This window comes from Prosopis cineraria, unplaced genomic scaffold, assembly GCF_029017545.1.
Source record: "Prosopis cineraria cultivar Desert tree isolate PC_DT_omini unplaced genomic scaffold, ASM2901754v1 PC444, whole genome shotgun sequence".
Classification (NCBI taxonomy): Eukaryota; Viridiplantae; Streptophyta; class Magnoliopsida; order Fabales; family Fabaceae; genus Prosopis; species Prosopis cineraria.
In genome coordinates this window covers 20,979-42,054 of record NW_026555769.1, presented here as the reverse complement: position 1 = coordinate 42,054, position 21,076 = coordinate 20,979, and the positions used below count along the sequence as shown (strand labels likewise).

General features: G+C 33.5%; 1 protein-coding gene and 1 pseudogene across 2 annotated transcripts; both read right to left on the bottom strand.

Moving 5' to 3' along the window:
* Positions 1-7,310: 7,310 nt before the first annotated feature.
* On the bottom strand, positions 7,311-16,031 carry LOC129297130 (uncharacterized). 2 transcript variants are annotated; one of them, XM_054935501.1, is made up of 6 exons: positions 15,814-16,031; positions 14,000-14,073; positions 12,935-13,091; positions 12,405-12,832; positions 11,024-11,339; positions 7,311-8,798 (listed from the first exon to the last, which is right to left on the bottom strand). In XM_054935501.1, exons 3-6 carry the CDS (start codon positions 13,040-13,042, stop codon positions 7,743-7,745), a joined length of 1,908 nt encoding a protein of 635 aa, XP_054791476.1. In that variant the 5' UTR covers positions 13,043-13,091; positions 14,000-14,073; positions 15,814-16,031; the 3' UTR covers positions 7,311-7,742. The 2 variants fall into 2 exon arrangements, with proteins under 2 accessions (XP_054791476.1, XP_054791475.1); XM_054935500.1 differs by lacking the exon at positions 14,000-14,073 and having other exon boundaries at positions 15,814-16,030.
* On the bottom strand, positions 13,953-20,202 carry LOC129297131 (cation transporter HKT1;3-like; annotated as a pseudogene).
* Positions 20,203-21,076: the final 874 nt, after the last annotated feature.

Here is a 21,076-nt window from a genome sequence, read left to right as displayed (position 1 = left end):
GTCTCTGCTCTTCGGTGATAGAGGTGCCTGAAGAATTCCAGCAACCTCAGAATCCTCGGATCAGCCGATTCTCCTGTTTCTGTCTGAAATCCATAGTACCCATCGCACATGTCCCCGAAATCATCCTCGAGCATGCCGCTTTCCAGAATTGGGATTTTTCTCAGAGGACTTTCGTCGATCACTTTGGCTTCAGTGGATGGCATCGCTTGCTTGTGAGATTTCTTTGCTTCTTTCAGACCTTCTATGAACATCAAATTCTTGGGGTTACAGGGTTTTGCAAATTTGAGACAAGTTTTGGTCTTGATATATGGAGCCTTTATGCACAGATTTAACCTTGAGCTGTAGTATTTGTTTTTGTGCGCGCGCGCGCGAGAGAGAGAGATGGAGGGTACGTGGTGTGCAAGATTGGGAATAGCGTTAAAAAATCAAATTTACGTGAATTTCAAGCCATTTTTTAAAAAAGTTGCAGACTACTCAGATTTTCTAGATGATTGCAGAAGACCGGGTGTTTTTGAAAATTCCAATTGTTGCAAATTAAGGAAGCAAGTATACTCGTAAAATGACTTTTTTTTTTTGGGACATAAAAAGAGGAAACTAGCCCAAAATTACAAATAAAATCAAAGTAGTTGAGAATTTAATCCCAAAATATCATTTTGAATTAGGGCCCTTATATGAAGTTTGGGCCTGTGTCATAAATTTGTGATTCATTAAATCTATTCTTTGCCATTACATCAGCAGCACGATTACTGTCATTTGAGATGAATCTTATCTGAAAACTCTCTTGAGCTCTCACTATTTCTTTGATCTCCATCATAACAATGTTGATATGTCCTGTCTAAAGACATCGCTTTTTAAAGTATCAACCAATAATTTCAAATCAGACTCAAAAATAACTCTTAAATACCCTGTATCCACAGCAATATGGAGGTTCCTCAACAAAGCCCATGCTTCTGCTTTTAACTGTTACTCAAGACATGGGGATACTTGCATATTAGGACTTTTTGTTACTGAAGTTTGAAGAAACTTAGCCATGACATAATGTTCATGTCATACATTTTTCTAAGTAGATTTGTTTAACACAAAGGGTCAAGAACTAAACTTTCAATCACTCGGTGCCTGGGTGGATTTGTGTTCAAAATTAATTATTTGTACGAAAATTATGTTTCCATAAAAATTATCCAAACACCTCTTCTTTCACATGATCGATTATCTTACCTTAAATGGCGTTCTGGTTGAAGTTGATCGCTCGTACTTCTCAAGATCGATTATAATTTTTGGGACATTTATTTTTGTTAAAATTTTGAATCTGCTGGAGATAGCCCTTTCATTGTATGGATCATGACTAAATCCTTCTACCGATCATTCTCTGATCTTACCTGCATCCTCACAAGAACGTGTTTGCATCTTCTTCCTCCAGTGACCGCTAGCATTCAAGTGTGACCTCCCTCTTCACTCTACCATGAACATCGTTCAAATCTCTGACACCCTCCTCTTCGACCTGCAACTCTTCTTCCATGATTTGTGATTTCATCTTCCTCGATCTAATCTATTAATGCGTGCCTTCAATAGAAAATGCAGAGACAGAGGTGGCTTGACAAGGTAATGGGAGTCAAGGTGTTAATTGAGAGAAGGTGGGTGAGATGATTCATAGATGAAGACCATGCTCCTCTTCTTTTTGGGTGATGCTTTCCTTTTCATTTTGTATAGATTAAGTTATTCACATTATAATATAATATAATATATTTTAAATTTATATTGTTTATCATATGTGTTAAATAACTATATAAATGAGTATTATATTTTGTTGTTAAATAAATAAAAAAAATAAATTTAATGATATTATAAGCAATTTTATCAATATTTATCCTAAAACTCACGTCCTTTATTGTAATTTAAACATGTTAAATTAATTTTGATAAAAATTATTCAAACATCTTAAATTTATGAAAATTAATTTCAAAAAATACTATTCAAACACCATTAAATTATAACATAATTACTTATAATTAAAACTTATTCTATTAATCAATTTTTTATAATAAATTATACTACCGTTGGTGTAGAGCACAAAAACCCTATATTTAGTTGAAAATTATACTTGGAGGCTAACTCACACAATGGATTTGAGAGTAATAACCTTTCAATACATCAAAACATGTTGATACCCGTAAAGAAGCCATTAATTTCTTCAAAAAATGACTAAAAAAATTACTTCTTATAGAATTACACAGTTGTTGTTTTACTATGTTGACTTGTCAAAGAAGCTTGTAATATTTTCACATGCAGTTCCTTCTGAGCTGTCATATCTTGACCGATGGAAATGTTGAAAAAATTATATTCATAGCTGTTTTTATGTTGAGAAAAGAAAACCTTGCGAAGAAAAACTAAAAAAAATAGATAAAACTGGGAAATGGAGACAGACCTCCGCAATTGAAAATAAGTAACCCACCAGAATTTAGCTTCCAAGAGAACTAATAGGATCTTTTGTCATGAAATTTTCCTTTCCCAAGCATCTAGTATTCATGACAAATCCGATTTAGTTGCATGTGTTGCTTTTACAACCAATAACTTGAGTGAGTAGGGCTTATATAAGCTAAGTTTATTTAAATCAGATTTAAAATACTTAAACATGTAAAAAAAAACTTATACAGTCCAATTCAATCCTAACACTTTAGGCTTTTGGGTTTATTCGCATTGATCTAAATATTAATTATCAAATAATATTTTATTTTATTTTATTTTTGCAATTTAAATTTTTATCTTAAAAAGTAAAATTTGTCAAGCAACATAACACAACAACACACTTTTTTTATCTTTATTAAAAATAGACCCAGCATTGAAAGAATAAAAATGAAAGTATATGAAATAACTTTTTATATTTATTTTTTCTTATTCTTTTAAAAAATATTTAAAACAAAGAGTTAATAAAATATTAAAACTTCATTTAAGAATATGAAATTTACAAACGAGCTAAATGAGGGTTTGTAAGTGTTTTTTTTTTAAATAATACTGAAAATTCATTAAAGACTATCATCTTTCATTATCTTTCACTTAGAGTTGACTTTTCTCTGTAACGAGCATAAACCCAAAAAGAGAATCCATCTCAAAAGACTAGTATATTAGATTTGAGAGTCCCTCTCATTTATAAATCTCACACCACTTATATGGCTCCCCAATATGAGACTCGTGACAATGTCACCCTATTGAGAGCTGACATCCACAGCAAACTCATTCAACGATACTTCACTCAGCCTCCCATCAATCAAAACCCTGTGGGTAGCCTTTTTTGTGACACTGGCCATTCAATGAAAGTACTAACATAATGAGCACAAGTTTAAAGGAAAAGCCCATCCCAAAGAACTAGTCCAGTAAAAGGGAGAGGCCTTTAAATTTATAAATCCTACAACACTTGTGAGGCTCCCAATGTGAGACCTGTTACAATAATGTAATGAACACAAGTTCAAAAAAAGACTAACCTATTAAATGGGAGAACCTCTTACACTTATAAATCTCACTTTACTTATGAGGCTCCTTAATATGATACTCGTGACAATGGCACCTCGTCAAGAGTCGATGTCCCCAACGGCTTTATTCCACGGCACTTTACTCAACCTCTTGCCATCAGAACCCTTCATAGATAACTCTTTTTCGTGATACTAGCTCTCTCAATTAAAACATCAATGTAACGAGTATAAATTTAAAAGGATAATCCATGATGCTGTGCAACAGCATCTTTTTCATGAATGACGCTGTGCAACAGCATCTTGATAGAGGAGTCATAGAAGAGATTAAGGGGCTAACGGGACGAAGCTAAGTAGAGATTCACCATGTGTTAGCTTGGGAAAAGCGCGTCGAAGAATCAAATCCATGTGAATTTCAAGTCATTAATAATTATATTTGATTAAAAAATATAACCATTTTTTATTATATTTGCTTAAGAAATATCACAAGTAAAAAAATGTCAATGCCTCTAAAACATTGTTACAACAAAAAGTAATAAATTACTTCAAGGGTAAAGGAAAAAAATGTTATTAAATATTTTTTGAAATAATAAAAAAATATAAAATTAAATTTGCTAGAATTGAACTTTCAACTTCAAGTGTTTGTTTAAAGCACAAAAATCGAGTAACCTTTCAATTATATCAAAGAATGTCTATATTCCTTATAACACAAAAAAGAAATCGTAGCTAAAGTACAAAAGTCCACACGATCCTGCTTAGTTTTAAACTTTTATATTTATTTTAAGATAAGTAGATAAATTATTTTTTAAATTTTAAATTTAATAACACTATATACTCTTATATAATTTTTATTATTAACAAAAGTTAATTTTGAAAATTAATTGATTAGAAAATGACAAAAAAATTACAAAAAATAAACTAAATTTTTTGTCAATTTTTTTATTTTCTGTAATTTTTTTGATGATTTTACGTTATTTTTTTTTGATTAACTAATGATCAAAATTAATTTAAAAAAATAATTTTTTAAATTATATAAATGACAATTTAATTTCTCCAAATGTCATGATTTCAATGCAGTCTTTGAAGATTTTTGTGTCAATAAATTTTAAGGATAAAAAATTATTTTACACTTATTGAAAATAACAAGCCCCAATTGTAACTTTTATTTAAGGAATCACAATTTCTATTATATAAATCACAACAGTTATTAAGATTGAAAAACAAACCCCAATCAATAATTTTTGCTTAAAAATAATGACTTTTGTCAAGCATATCACAAGATATTATAATTTATTAAGCATAATTTATGTTATTAAAAAATAAGTTTTTAAAATAACAAAACTCATTTACAATTTTTATTTAAAGAATTACAATTTTTATTCAAAGAATCACAAGAACTAAATAAAAACTTACAACTTATCAATAAAGGTAAAATAATTTTTTCAATTTAAAATGTATTGATAAATAAGTTTCTAAAAGATTTATTAAAATTATAACATTTTAAAAATTATATTGTCATTTATATAATTTGAATAAATTTTATTATCATTTTTTTTCATTTTTAATAACAACAAAGACCATATTGCATCATTTTTAAAATTGAGGTAATAATTTACACAACAAAAAAATTTTTAATCTATAATGCTATTAGACTTAAAATTTACAAAATAATTTACTTATTTACTCCTTATTTTAACTTGGTGTAGAATTATAAACAATTAAAAGACAAAAATGTCTTAAAATTTTTTTTCTAAAAGCATTGAATGTCTTAAACTTTTGTTTGGAATAATTTTACTTTAAAACTTAAAAAAAAAGAACAATTTTTTCCTCTTTGTTGTTAGGATTCGCATTCAATGATCATGTGATGACATGATCATTGAATGCTCATCAAGTCCAGAATTTCATTTCAATTCAAATTGATATAGACCATTCATTTAAATTAATTTTTAAATATTTTTTATATTATATTTATTAAAATAAAAATGTAAAAAATTTTAATATTAAATCTGAACTATATAAAATTATTTAAATAATTAATTTGTAAAATTTATAATTTTTTTTAATATTAGATTAAGTCACCTAAATTATATCTAAATTATCTAGAGTTTATCTGGATAATTAAATTATAATTTTTTTAATATTAAATTAAATTATTAAATTAAATCTATACTGACCAAATTAATAATAAACATATTTATTAAAATTTTTTATATTTTTATATTAATAAATATAATATTAAAAATATTTTAAAATTAATTTAAATGAATGGTAGGAATCAAATTTAAATTGAAATGGAGGGCAATTTAGATTGAAATGAAGGCCAGAATTGCTCCTGCTCTTATGAGCACCGAATACGTGTGGCTTCTCTTCTCTTCTACTCTGTCTTCTTCCTCAGTATCTCCTCTTCTCGATCTCGTTCCCTGTGTACCATGCAGAAGCCCCATCAAAACACTGTAAAAGAAAAAAAAAAAAAAAAAACTCTGTGCACCATGTTTCTCAAAAAACGTCAGGTGAAGATGAAAGCCACTTGTGCCAAACTCTACCAACCGAAACCAATGTCTGAACTCATACAACAAGCTATATAAAATTTTACAGAAATGCAAACTTAAAAAAGACCCGTTGAACTCATAATCTAAGCCAATCACAACAATATCCAAGCAAAACCTAGATCACAAACCTATTGAAGCAAAACCCAGACCAAAAAAAAAAAAAAACGAAAAAAGATCACCGTGAAATCAAAACTTGATCACCATGAAGAACAATTAGGAAAGCTCAAATTTTGGAATAAATAAAACTGAAAGAGATGCTAAGCAACAATCTCAGATCAAACCTCTTAATGATGAAGGAGGAGGAAACAAAAGGTGCCTTGACAAGTGGACCCTTCGTCTAGTGTCTCCACCGACTTATGCCTCTAGAATCTTTAACATCGGTGCCATCAGGACCCTTTTCAACAAGGAGAATGCTTTCGCCGACCTCAAGCTCCCCAATCTCGCAACGTACAGACTACAGATTCTCGCCAGAACTCTTGAAGCCACTACTTTCCATGCTGTTCATTTTCCTCCATTGTTACCAACTATAAGATCCCCTTCCTGGAAGCCCCTAAATCTCACCCTCTCAATATTAAGAACAGAGATTCTCGCAATTCATCGATCTAGTAACTGACTTTCTAAGATGGCTCAACTGTGAATCGAACGCAAGTATACCCACTTGAAGGCAAATTACAGAATCGTTGCAAGACTGAAAATGGAGGTGCAGAGAGAAAAAAAATTGGCATTTTGATATGGAATTGAGGTCGGTGGTTGAGATACCGAATCAGGGCTTGGAGATGATAGGCGACGAAATCAGAGCGACTGGGCGGTGATGGGTTGACGAAGTGGCGAAGAGATCAAAAGAACGGAGAAGAGGAGACGATTGAGGAAGAAGAGAGTCACGTGGATCAAATTTTTTTTTTTAAATGCCGTGTGACTGCCACGTGCCAAATACATGGTCAACCTAACGAGAGCACCCTTTTCGAAAGTTTCAAAATAAAATTATCTTCAATGCTCTTAAAAAAAAATTCAAAACATTTTTATCATTTAACCCAACTATAAATGTTATTAAATGCCAAATCACAACTTTCAGCTAATTATAATAATCTAATTTTCATCCCATTACTATCTCCTAAAAGTTTAGCTAACCATAAAGCATAATGACAGCAATAGATATCGTTTAATTCATGCAAGCAATCCCATTTGGTCCAGGTCAAAAAAAAAAAAAAAAAACCTATCTAGTGAAATAAAACTTGTCACCTTCTTCTCCTTACAAGAAATAAAACTCCCAAAGAAGCCATTAATTTCCCCCGAAAAAAAATACTAACAAAATTACTTCTTATATATTTCCAACTAAGCTGTCACATCTTGACCAATGGAAATGTTATAAAAATTATACTCATATCATGGCTGTTTTTATGTTAATAAAACCTTGCCGAAGATAACAAAAAATTAAGCTCGTGTTGGACAAGGCACAGTTAGAAAGAGAATAACAAAAATTAGGGGTCCCAGGCTCCTAGTAGAGATGAAACTGGGAAATGGAGACAGACCTCCGCGAATGAAAATAAGTAATCCACCAGAGTTTAGCTTCCAGAGAGAACAGATAGGGTCTTTTGTCATGAAATTTTCCCCTTTCCCAGCAACTATAGAGAATACAGATACTCAATTCACCTTTTAACAGAAAAACCATTACTTCAACACCGTGAGTGAAGTAGAAGCTAGCAACCTAGAGGAATTATATGCCTGCTAAATACTACCTATAGACGTTTTGACTTGCATGATCATCATATAAAGGGAAGTGACCTGCAGGAGGAACCCCAACTGGTCCACTTGGATAAGGTCTTGAAATTCCATCACTGAAGGGCATCTGAGGAGTCAAATTCTGATAGGATGGGAAGATGGGATACCAATAATTACTGGAAGCCAGCAGACCTGCATCCAAAAAAGGATCAAAAGGAGGCTTCTTAGTTTCGAATCTTGACCCGCTTTCCAGGGAACGTGTGGCGAGAGATTGATGATGATCTGGAGAGAAATTCAATCTGCTACCAAAGTAAGGGCCTGTGCCAAGTTGGGTAACAGAAGTTCTCAAAATTTCTTTGTCAGGATAAAAGTTTGAACTCAAGCGAGATGCTGAATCAATAGCAGTGGATCTAGTAGGAACTTCATCGGAGAAATCTGTCGGTAGCCTGAACAGACCAGAACATCCAATGGGAATATCTAATCTCTCCTCGGTTTTACTTGCAGAAGCTAAAGTTTTAATGGCTTTACCATTGTAATCATTGTCTACTAGTGGCAACCTATTGAGTTCCTGCTGTAGTGATAACTTGGCTTGTCTAAGTGAGTCAAGTACACCACTTAACTCCAGAGGTTTATGAGGAACTAATGCATGGAAGTCATGTTTGTTCCTTGAACTGCTAGAAGTATCTTTCTGGGCCAGACCATTATAGACATCAGTGGAAAAAGAATTTGCTGGCCTGGAATCATTAGGCCCGAGACTATGTGGGCCTTGATGCTGTTTATCTGATGGCTGATGATGGTATATTTCTGAGCTCTTGTGATTTTTGTTGCCCATCAATGTGGAATCTGAATTTTCTTGAGCAATCAAGCCAGAACTGCTGACACTCGCACTATTATGATTGTTGTGACTGCCAATATCATGTGATTTTAGCACATTGCCGCTGGTTTCAGCAGCTTCTGATTTTGCCTCCTGATCTTCTTTGGCAACCACCCTAACAAAGGATGGAGTCTGGGCCTTGCTCTCTTCTCGTTCCTCGGTGATATCTGAGTAGTTTCCGGGATCACATGAGTCCTACATGATTTAAGACCAAAAACAGACTGAGTCAGGATTTCAAACGGAACCCGCACACAAAAAAAAAAAAAAAATCATTTAGCATACACCGCTAATTGACAAATAACACACGAGACGATATTGGTAAATAGCACTCAACTTACTGGAGAATCTAAAGCCATGCTTCATTCTATCATTGGATTCAAGCAAGCTATGGGAATTGCAAACTTCTGAAGAAGGCGAATAAAAAATTTGGACTTCCAAATGCTACAACCTCTAGGCTAGTCCAGCTGAAAATGTTCTGAAACATACGTAGCATAACACAATATAGAAATGCCTCGTTCATTCTCAGGCGCATTCCATCATTCTTCCTAAATTGTTTTCACATTTTGTCAACAGTATCTTAACTAGGCAGATTGGCTTACTTTGGCAAGTGGGTTCTCTGATAAATTTATGTGTGTTGTAGCAAAAGGCAAGCTTACTTGAAAGATTCCAAAATCTACTTCTACGTCCAAACTCTTCAACCATATCATAAAAAATTTATACAAAAAGAAGGTTCCCGCGGGTTTTCAACATGGTCTAGAATTCTATGAATAAGGGAAACAGAATTAATTCAATTTGGACTGTGAAATTTGTTTCACTTGCACATTCTTTTAGGCCATCATTTCACTTGCACATAAGATAACAATGAAAGAGAATCTGAAGATAGGCTCAACAAGCAAAGAAAATTCAATTATGCAATACAATCTTGAACACAGCCTTTGCACAAACGTAATGGACAGTAAGGGAACAGGGCCTCAGCTATAAAAGTCAAAGGTCCACACTTGACCGGCTGCTTCAACTGAAAAAACCATGAACAGTAACTAGTGCGGTCCAAAACTTATCCCCAATCAGTGAACAGCAAAATTGGTCAATAACCAGACAGCTGGACAAAATCGGAAGGCTTTAGAAAAACAGGTTTAGAAAAAAATAAACTACAAATCTGGCTTTTTCCTTAAGAGAGAGCTTGATCCATTGAACTTATCCTCCACCAAACTATAAACCATGAACACGCAAAGCAAGCATTGGACTAGTGGAGCATGTTTAACTAAACATCCCCTTTAAGCCAACTTAGCGGTGTCATAAATGAATTCCTATGATCAAGTTAAGATCCTTTCAAATCTCAAAATGCACTCTAGTAAGATCTACTGTTGTGCTTTTGTTTGCATATGCCAAATAAAATTCAGGTCCCATTCTTCAATGATTTCTGCTCGTTTTCATTTTCAATGAACAAGAGAGTAGAGACTTGAGAGTTTTCAATGATGGACATGGTGTACCTCACATAGATTTATAATGACATAGCTGGAATTAACTATCATTTCCAAATATTGCATGTTATTCTGCTCTCGTTGAAAGCACAAGGAAGACTAAAATAAGCAAAAAGCAGAAACCAGACGGCCCTCCCCTTCCCATACAAATTTAGTTTTAACTTCAGAGTGAAAGACCAATAGTGGACTTTTGGTGAGGCTTTCAGTTAATTAGATAGGAGGTGAGTCATATGACATTGAGGAAAAAGTCATTGCAGTATGGCGTTCCAGGCTTGAAACATAGGTCTGAGGAAATCCATGTTTTTCTTCCAGGCTCAAAAATAGATGGTAAGCCCTGCTCATGATTTGTTCAGTCTGATGTTTTTTGTCAACCCACTAGTTGTATTGATGAAGGAACTTAAACCATAGTTGAGGGGTTGGAAATTGGTTTATGCAAGCGTTGAAGTTGAAACAGAAATGCCAAATGACTTACTACAACCACCTACTCCACTTTCAAAACATATATATATATATATATATAAAGCTCTTTAAAATGCCAAAACAGTATTTCCCTAATGCAAATCAAATCCCCTTTTATGCCCGTTCAGGAAGTGTTGCTTTCTTCAAGGGCCAACAAAAATTGTTATAAGACTTTTTGAGCCACAATACCATCATTGCCAAGGGCAAAAACGAAGCTGTAAGCAAGAGAATAACAAATTATAGCAGAACTAATACAAAACTAAAAATGTAACGAGACATATCTACCCTGATAAATTTTCTTGGGTAATATACCTTATGAAAAAAAGCAATTTCTTGAAAATTCAAATCAAACAAAGGATATTCAAAACCCACATTTTAGCCAACCTCCCAAAGCCATAGATGCACAATCATACAGCAATAAGGTTTACAGTAGTAACACATAGAGAGGATATGGCTCAAATAGTTTATGGTGTAGCATACCGGTGTACTGTTGTTATTCTCTGTAAATTTCTCTTCCCACTCTCTTTGAGCCTTCTCCATTTCTTCATATCGGCCAATGAGTTGGGCCTGCTGTTCAAGTGCCTTTTCCATGTCCCTCTCTTCAGCATATGCATCTAAGTTATAATTATTGTTGGCAAGCTTCATCTCTGATTTACCCTTTTCCTGAATTATAGATTCTGTTCTCAGAAAGTCAGAACCACTGTCCGAACAATTTGGACCTCCCTCAGAAGAGCGGACAACTTTTTCTTGGCCATTAACTTTGACAAGTTCATCCCTAGATTCCTCAACTACAGATCTGTGGGGAAAAAAACTTTTGAATTTAAAAGAAAGTAAACAAGAGAGCAGACTAGGAGATAAACATAACCGAATTCAAGAGTTTATGCTTGTTGATCTAGGAGCATCATAGAGCATTCCCTTTGGAAGCAGAAATATTCAATTCATTTTAATACTTTTTTTTTTTTGGGAACAGATTTTAGTGCTTCATTAGTTACTTTCTATCAGATAATATTTTCTCAAACCTGAAAGCTCTCTTAGAGAGTGTCAAATAAATTGCGGCACGATGAGATCTACAAGTTCATGTTCTACCTCAGGCGATGACAAACTGTCAAACTTAGATTTGAATTTATATGCTCAAAGTGCATTGAGTTTATGACATGTAGGAGCTGTTCTGGTAAAACTTGTCTGTTAGGAAGTGCAATTCTTGAGGAAGGAAAGAGTGCAATGGACAAATAAGATAATAAGTTTTATGAAAAGACTTCACAGCAAAGGAAAAAGGGCATTAACTCAAGTAGACAAATGTAAAAGCAAGTTAAAAACCTAATAACCATTACAATTGAAATCATCTTGAACTTTCAAGAAGTGAAGAAAAGCCAATTAAAAACTTTATGGCAATGCACGATTTTCCCTGTGCTTCATAATATTTTGTTGGAGCAGGATGGTCAAATTTTCAAGGTTGCCTCTTGCCCTAAGATGTCTTATAGGCTAGGATCAAGCAGCCTCTCTTTGGGGGATTAGAATCAAGTTTAATTCTAAAAAAGTGTTGTTAGAGGCGTGTAAAGGAGAGGAAGTTAGAGTTACTTGTGATACTTGTACGACAAGCCACAGTTGAGCCTAGTTTGAGGTCATTAAGCCTAGCCCTTGACCATATGAAGGGGCAGAATACTCAGGTAAACCTTCAGAAGTAACAAATAGAACAATTGAAAGGAAGAAGTGAAAGGAACTCTGCACCAAGAAGTGTAAATCAAGCACAACTCTCAGAAACCAACCAAAAGATACATTGCTCAAACAATAAGCAGACTCGAAGATGGTGACTGAGAATGTCAAAGCAATAATCTAATTATTAAAAAAATTACCAACTTACCTGGTTTCTCTACATTTAATCTGGCGGCATGATCTTCCAAGGCGATGCTTTGCAGAACCAACAGATGAAAAAATACTCCGTCTTCTCACATTATAATTCTTGTACTTTTCATAGGAGTGTGGAGAATTGATGCGACCCTTCCAAGATAAGCTTCTACCAGCTACTGGTGAAGAATCTGGATCAGAACCTGACATCTCATTTGAATCATGTCTTCTTCCTTTAGAGCTCAGAGACCTCTCTTCCCCTTTTGTGGAATCATTACCAGCACCAGATTCACAAGGCATTTCCTCATCTGAAACCAAATCAAATTCCTCAGAAAAATCAGTTATCCCTTGATTCTCCAAAATAGCAAGAACATCCGCCGTTGCCTTCTCAGCCTTCTTTCTCTGAAGAGTCACCAACTTCAGCTGTTCCTCCAATTCCTTGACCTGATTGACACATTTAACAACAAAGAGTTACGAAAAGGGTCAAGCAAAATATCAAACAAGGTTAATTCCAAGAGACCATGAAGTAGCTTAGAAAAACAGTACCCTTTTTGCTAATTCATCAGCTCTTTGTCTTGCACTTCTTGAGACAGATCTTTCAGAAAGCAGCCTTGCTCGGAGGAATTCAATAGTCATTGCATTGGAATCCTCCATGTTGGAAGTTTACCTTAGTTGCGCCTAATTAATATGGTTCAAAGAAAATCTGGTATTGAAAAGAAAAAAAATACTCAACATTAGCTTTGATACCAAAAATCAAACTATCTTAAATGGGAAGAAAAATAAAAATAAAAATAAAAAATACAGACGAGTGCTCTATTGTGTAGTGCTAAACATGTATTGAAATGCAACGAATTTCTTCGTTGCTTTCTTCACAATTTACTGTTATACACTAGCCATGGCTGGATAATCTATGGGTCTACTTAAAGTAACTATTAAAGCTTCTGATGAATGCTTCCATGACATTACAACAAACAACAACAACAACAACAACAAGCCTTTATCCCACTAGGTGGGGTCGGCTACATGGATTGCAAGACGCCATTGTACTCTATCATTTATTAAACTTTTAGAAATATTATTAATTAAGAGATCACGTTCAACAACTTCCAAGAGTGTTCTCTTAGGCCTTCCTCTACCTCTCTAATCGGACTCAAAGTTATATGTTCCACTCTTCTCACTGGTGCCTCCCTTGGTCTTCTTTGTACATGCCCAAACCATCTCAACCGATTTTCTACCATTTTTTCCTCAATAGGTGCCACCCTCACTTTTTCACGTATGTGCTCATTTCGAATTTTATCTTTACGTGTATGTCCGCACATCCATCGTAACATTCTCATCTCTGCTACTCCAACTTTATGCTCTTGCTGTCCCGTTAGAGCCCAGCATTCACTACTATATAACATTGCCGGTCTGATAGCAGTACGATAAAACTTTCTTTTAAGTTTATTAGGCACCTTACGGTCACAAATAACTCCTTTAGCTTTTCTCCAATACAAAAACAAAAAAAAACAAAAGCAAAAACAAAAAAAAAAAACAAACAAACAAAATTAATCAGGAATGTATGTTAATTTTCCAAATTAGCAAAAATGGCCTTCCCTTTCCTCAGATCACCTGTTATGTTACCCATCAATTTCTTCACATCATCCCCACTATCATCACCAGCATACATGTTGGAAAGCACAACCCTGTAAAAGCTATTAACTGGAGCATTCTCAAAGAGCAAACAAGCTACTGTTTAAATCAGCTCAGTGTTTTCAAACTTAAGCCATGTTCTTAATGGACAATTCTTAGCAAGCTAGAATCTGAAACACTTAAAAGCATATTGTGTATCCATCTAGCTCATTCCTAGCACATTGCATTGCATTAAATATTTGCATCCCTTTATCATAGAAACCAGAATAATCATAACCATAATCAATGAATTCGCAAAACCAAACCCAGTTGAGGTATCCCATTATACAGTTCACTCCATTAAGGAGACCAATTTTGAATAAGCTGTCACAAGTACACTACAACAAAGAGAGTCCAATCCTAGTCAAGAGACTATGGTCCTCTCATGAACAGGTCTCAGTCTAGCTAAATCAATATTCTCAAAGCATGAACATAAAATACATGCAAAAGTGAAACTACCCAGGTATTATGAATTTGTGAGCATGCTATTAAGGAGAGAAAATGCTTTGCCAAATCTCTGGCCTTGAGTATAAACTCAAGGATAAGAACTCTAAGGTAGATGCTTTGAGTGGAGGTTTTGTCAAACGCATGGCAGGCAATGTTCGTTGTCATTAAGTGATAACAGCCTAGCAATTTGAGTTGTTTAAAATGAGTCTTCAGAGAGATTGGGGTTAATCACCAAAGCATGCAATGACTTGGCCCTCAATAAGGGCTTGCAAAATTTGCCAGGTTCAGATCGGAATAATTAAAAAAATGAAATCATCTTAAATTGAAAATGTCAGTTTATACACATTTTGGATCCCAGACATGTAATTACTACGAGAGACTAATGATATGTCTATTTCTCAAGTGGTGCACAATCTTCAAGTCTCATTCATTGAGTTTTTTAAGGAATTCTAGCTTAATGCTCCAGAAGATTCCTTAGAAAACACCAGAATGAAGAAATTTTTTTTTTTTTTAAATCCCAAAAGGAAGCCTAAAAACAAATGCTTTTCATAGTAAGTCCAAGCATTATACACCAACCATATTAGCGGAACCACTATACATCTCTACGTTCCTGTTGGTCTATTTCCTTACATTTATCACAAACAGAGAAATGAAAGAAACAAATCATGCTAACAGTCCTCAAATCTGGACTTTCTTGTCAAAAGTGAGATCAAATAGTAGACAATTAGGATGGATGAATGCAGAAATTCTAGGAGCAATTTGACCAATTGGCCCCTGCCCCCAAGCTCCTCTTCTCAGCCAGCTGATAGTAATTTATTTAACTGGTAGGCAAGAGCCAACAAGAGCGGGAGGTCCTGGCTTTTTTAGCGTTAAAAAAAAAAAAATCATAGAATCATAATTTTTCGAATGTAAAACTGATATCATGAGAGGCACAAAAATTAGATTCGAGAATCTCCAATTGATCGTTGACTCTCATATGGCACATCTCATAATTCCCCTTCATTCTCTCAAAAACCGCTCAGAGCCGGATCGATGCTACCAGGTATCATAACTCAGGTGCTCCCAATACATGATATCATAAACACAAACCAAAAATTAAATACGGAAACATGGATTCTTGAAAATTAAAATTTTATGGGTTTCATCGCTGCAAGCAAACGACGAGTAAAAATACTGTGGCAATTGTTCAGCGACATTAATCAACATTCCAGAGAGCACAACGACCAAACCACCAGAAAGAAAAGCTAAATAAACAGGGGCAACACTTGCAAAAACCAGAAATTAAAACCATACAGAATAAGCCATACCTCTCTGATCTTGCTGATCCAGCTCAAAGTCGTGCATACTCAAAGATAAACTCCAACCCCAACTGGAAATTCAGCTGTTCCGGCAATCAAAAAGGATGAATTCCAATCGTACACGTGAAAATCATACAAAACGTAGGTGTAAGATTGGGTTTACTGCAGACGGGAAGGTGCATGAACCCTAAAGAGAAGAACTTGTACTTTCAGAGTGGAGAGAAAATGAATGAGATGGTCGGGTCCTCTAGGAATGAACAAAGGAAGCTGCTGCTCATTTTTTTCCCCGCAAAACAGCTATCGCCAGGCACATCAACCGCGGGACCCAGTGAGATGGTTTGATTAATTTCAATGTCTTGATCCCCTAATAAATATTTATAATTTCAAAATAATACTTAAAATTATAATTATAATATTTAAGGGTATTTTAAAAAAATTAATGCTTGAGTGTCCTTTAAAAGTAAAAGGCATTATAAATAATTTATTTTTTAAAATTGCGCTGTTTATTTACTTACAAATATTATTTGACCAAAAAAATTACTTACAAATATTATTACATAGTTATAAATTTTAAATTATATATTGATGATATATTAATTTTTTTAACTCAATATAGATTGCACCATTTATTGCTTACAGATATTATTATAATAGAATATAATTTCAGTGGTAAAACTTACTTTTTTACATTGATTTCATAAGCCACGTTAATATAGGAGGTGGTGTAAAAAATAAAAAAAAAATATATTTTCTACATCAGTGAATTATTTGAATTAAAAGCACCATTAATTACTATTCATTTTATGAAATGTTTTTTTTTCAAGATTTTCAATTTTCAATAATCCTTGCAATGTACATAGGGGGTGAGAGCTAGTTTTTTAAAATAAAAAAACAAAATAAAATGAATAGGAGGTATGATGCCTTTCATATACTTACATAATTATCATGAACATTCATTCAAAGCTGTTAAATTCACTCAATCATGAATATGTTATTTTCTTTTTGCATAGATATATAGTCAAGATTATTCTATACCCTATATAGTGGTAAGTGTACGTATGAGTCACAAACTCACTGCTATATCCATCTATATTTTGATTTTACCCAGAAAAAAACTATAGAATATGAAAGAATGATTAGAGGAGGATCCAAGCTCGGCCTCCATTGATATGGAACTTCTTAAGTCTCCCAAAAAGCATCACCATTGTCAGAATGGTCTTCCCTTGAGGGCTCCATATCTTCCCACGAACCGGTCGACTTGTCCTCGCAATGCTCCTCTACACTTATCCTTCCCTCACATTTGTATCCCATCAAAAATCCCACATTCCCGTATGCACTACACATTCAATTCAATTTGTTGAGGTTATGACTCAAATTTCTATAATTTATTGTGACACATGTATACAACGTCAATGATGCCTGCATGTTTTCCAATTTGGATGCATAGTTTTTGTTTGGTTTAAATTATCTGATAACTTCAAACACTATGTTGAAGACACTGCAGTTAAAAGGATCATGCTTGAGATGTTTGCTCCCAGTGATGCAGATCATTATGACAAAAACTACTAGATATGAGAGTTGAGACATTATTATAATTCTCTGCTAATCTTCCTCTGCTCTTCCTGCTTCTGATCCTTGGATCTCTTTGACACGTGCACAGTGTAAAATCAAGATGCATCAGAATAAAAAATTTAGAAAATATTTACACTTGTTTTGGATCAAATTAAAACGAATAAATTTTAAGTTAAGAATGTAGTTAAAAGTGTTAATAGCAATCACAATGATTCAGTGTCATGCATGTTAAGTTATTATGCATATAAAAATATCCATTCATCTAAATTTTATTTTAAAAAATATATTAAGTATATAATTAATTTAAGTAGTTATATTTTTATCTAAATTAAGTGACATGTTAATTAATTGAATAATGAATTTAATTTCCCACAGCAACAAATTGATTGCATGCAACATAGAAGGAAAATTAACTTCATACACAATTTACCTTTTCTGTATTACACTTTTATAATTGTGTTTAACTCATATGAAAGAAAACGACATTTTCAGATTACTTGGAATTCTACTTAAATTGTTTTTTATTAAGCACACAACACAATACATGTCTTCATCAACTCCACTACATATCCTAGAGCTTGCATTTTGGCTTTAGGTCGATTGTGTTGAATAAATTATTGGTCGAAAAGAAAAATTATCTAATCTAATCTAAATACTATAGAATATGATTATTCATTTTGCAATGATTGTCCTATGAAAATAACCAATGATTAATTGAGTTAAAGGCATTGATAGACGCAAGCCTGACCCATTTCGAATATTAATAATTGAAAAAAGGAAAGACTATATATTTAGATATGACGCAGGAAGATAAACATCAAAATAAATTACATATTTCTCACATATAGATGCCCAATCATGCAAATGAAATATTATTCTAGCCAAAAAAATAATAATATCAAAATGTATGGTATAGCGCTAATTCATTGCACAAGAAAGTCATTTAATTTATTTTGCATTATATAATATTTGGATAATGGATAACGTATATAATTGAAAGCTGAATTATTCAATTATTCAGAACAAATTCATGCATCCTAATTAAGAGAATTCAAGCCAGGCACATCTTTGAAAGACATTAAATGGATCTAGATTTTGTAAGTGTTCCAGGTCCGATCCTCGCGTCTCATAATAGTGTCCAAACTCTATATCCATGGGATTTCATCAAAAGTTCAAAATTCATGCTTGACCGGAAATTAATTAATTAATGAAGGGGTGAGTTAAAAGAAACTTTTAATTATGAAAAGTCTTTTGTCAAATTATTTTTTCTTCTTCCAAATCCTACTTTCTTTCTATATATATCCAGTCTATCCAAAATTTTATGCTTCTTTTGCAATACCATTTTTTTTTTTTTTTGCCTCTTGATCTTGATGTATCGACTTAAAATGTAGAGTATTTACATCACTTTTCCTTGAAAAGTGACGTAGAAAGTTAGACAAACCAGACTCTAACTCTATCATATATCTGGATCTTTGTAAAGATTGAGTGAGAGAGAGAGAAGAGTGTGTGTGTGAGATTATGGGTTGAAAGGATACTAAGTTACTGACATCATGACCACGAATAGAACCAGCATTGCAGGTGATGAGACGGAGAGATCCACGATGGATTCGCCTGCATGTCTTGAACTAAAACTCTCGAACATTATCCCAATCACTTTCCCGTACCAGCTGAGTCGCTCCAATGCTACAGTCCAATGCAACCACCATACCATACTATGAACCCTACAACGATGAACCCTACAACAGTAACTAACAGAAACCTCGAATGCTTCCTCCTAAGCAAATGTTTGTACTCGATGACCTCCTGCGAATTCTTCTTCATCAAAAGGTGCTTGCTTTCCTCTTTCTTCACAAATTTCCCCAAAACCCTGATTGAGAATCTCAAGCAACAAGGATACAGTGTGTTCCCGAGAAGCATTTGAGGAATCAGAATCATCAACAGACCAGAATTCTTAGCAAAAACAACCATGTTTTCGCTCGTGGGAACGAATTCACAGTTTGAGAATGTTGAAACTACCGTGAACACAGAATGTGAACAGTTTCAATCCCTTCTTCAAAACTTTTTTAGTACTCGAAACAGTGGGGAGGTAAACAGACACCATTGTTATACCTATGACTTGGACAATTACTTGATAACCTAAGACGACAAAACCAAGGTATTTTACACTACTACCTAGTGCAGATGACTCATCATTAATATCGGGTTCTGATCTTTTTTGCTCCATCTCCAACTCAAATGGGTCAAGAAGATCAAAAGTCAGAGTGTTTTGGTGGGTTTTGAGCTTCAATCTGATGAAGAAGAGACCAATCATGGAGGTGAACACTTCACCTCCTAGTAACATTAATATGGTCATGACGATAAGTTGAGGGTTAGAGAAAACTTCCATTTCAACAGTGGACATGCTTGACACTGTGGAGGCAGACAATGAGGTGAACAAATTGTCCAAGTTACTTGGCCTTCACTACTACAAAAATGGCAATATTCAACGGTCATTAGCTTGAAGAAATTATGGTTCTGGGTTCGATTAGTTTCAGAAGACAGAAACCCAGAAACGAGAGGGACGTGAAATAGCCCATTCGAATCCGTAATGGGTTTAGGCTCAGAAGGATATGGCGATCCAAACAGGACAATGATTTGGTAAGACAAGACACATATTGACATGATCTAAAGCAACAACGTTGTGACTTTGGTTTTGCTGATCATCTCCTTCGTCGTCATATTGACATGATCTAAAGCAACAACGTTGTGACTTTGGTTTTGCTGATCATCTCCTTCGTCTTCAGCTATGAGTTGAAGTGAGTTTTTCTTGGGCATGTGTGGCGGCATTTTAAAGCAAAACAGAGTAATTAAGGTTCTTTAGTCTTACAGTTAATTTTATACCACTCCATTTAAAAATATAATGTATTACATTTTTTAAAGATTTAGATGTAAAAAAATATAAGACATTTTTACTATTTTGAGATATAATTAATATACTTTTTTTAAAAAGTACTTCTAATAACTAAATTACTTTACATTTATTTTAAAGTAAAATACCCTATTAAATATGAGTAAATATAAAAAATGATATTAGTTTGAAAATAACTAACTACTTTACTGAAATGTGATTCAGTTAAAAGTATCTTACATTTTTTAATGGAAAGAATATTATTTAATTATATATTTTTAAAATTTTCATCACCATTTAGCCTATGATATATCATTCTGGCATGAGTCTGAGGTAAATACTAAAACAATAAAAAGCATGATTATGATATAATCCCTCCATTTCTATTTATAAGACAAAGAAAGCGAGGGAGGGAGTGAGAAGATTTTTTTTTTTAATTTTAATTATCAGACATGTCATTGAATTTTTATTACAAGTTTTTCCTTTTACCCTCATTAAATGTTAGGGAGAGAGTGTACATAATTAATTAAAGTATGTATATTTAATAGAAACATGTGTAGTTGAAAATTTATTAAATCTTTAGGGAGAGCTAATGAATTTTAAAGTTTTTTTTATTCAAAATGAATTATAAATAAAACTAGAGTGAATACTTTCTTTTATTATAGTTAACTTTTTTTCTTTATTAAATGTCAAGGATAATAATTTAAATTAATTAGTGGTTAATTAATAATTAAAAATTGTATTTAACTTTAGACAGGTGGACGTGAAACTTTGACTCAAAGTAAGAATATGTCTCGCTCATAGCCGTAAAAA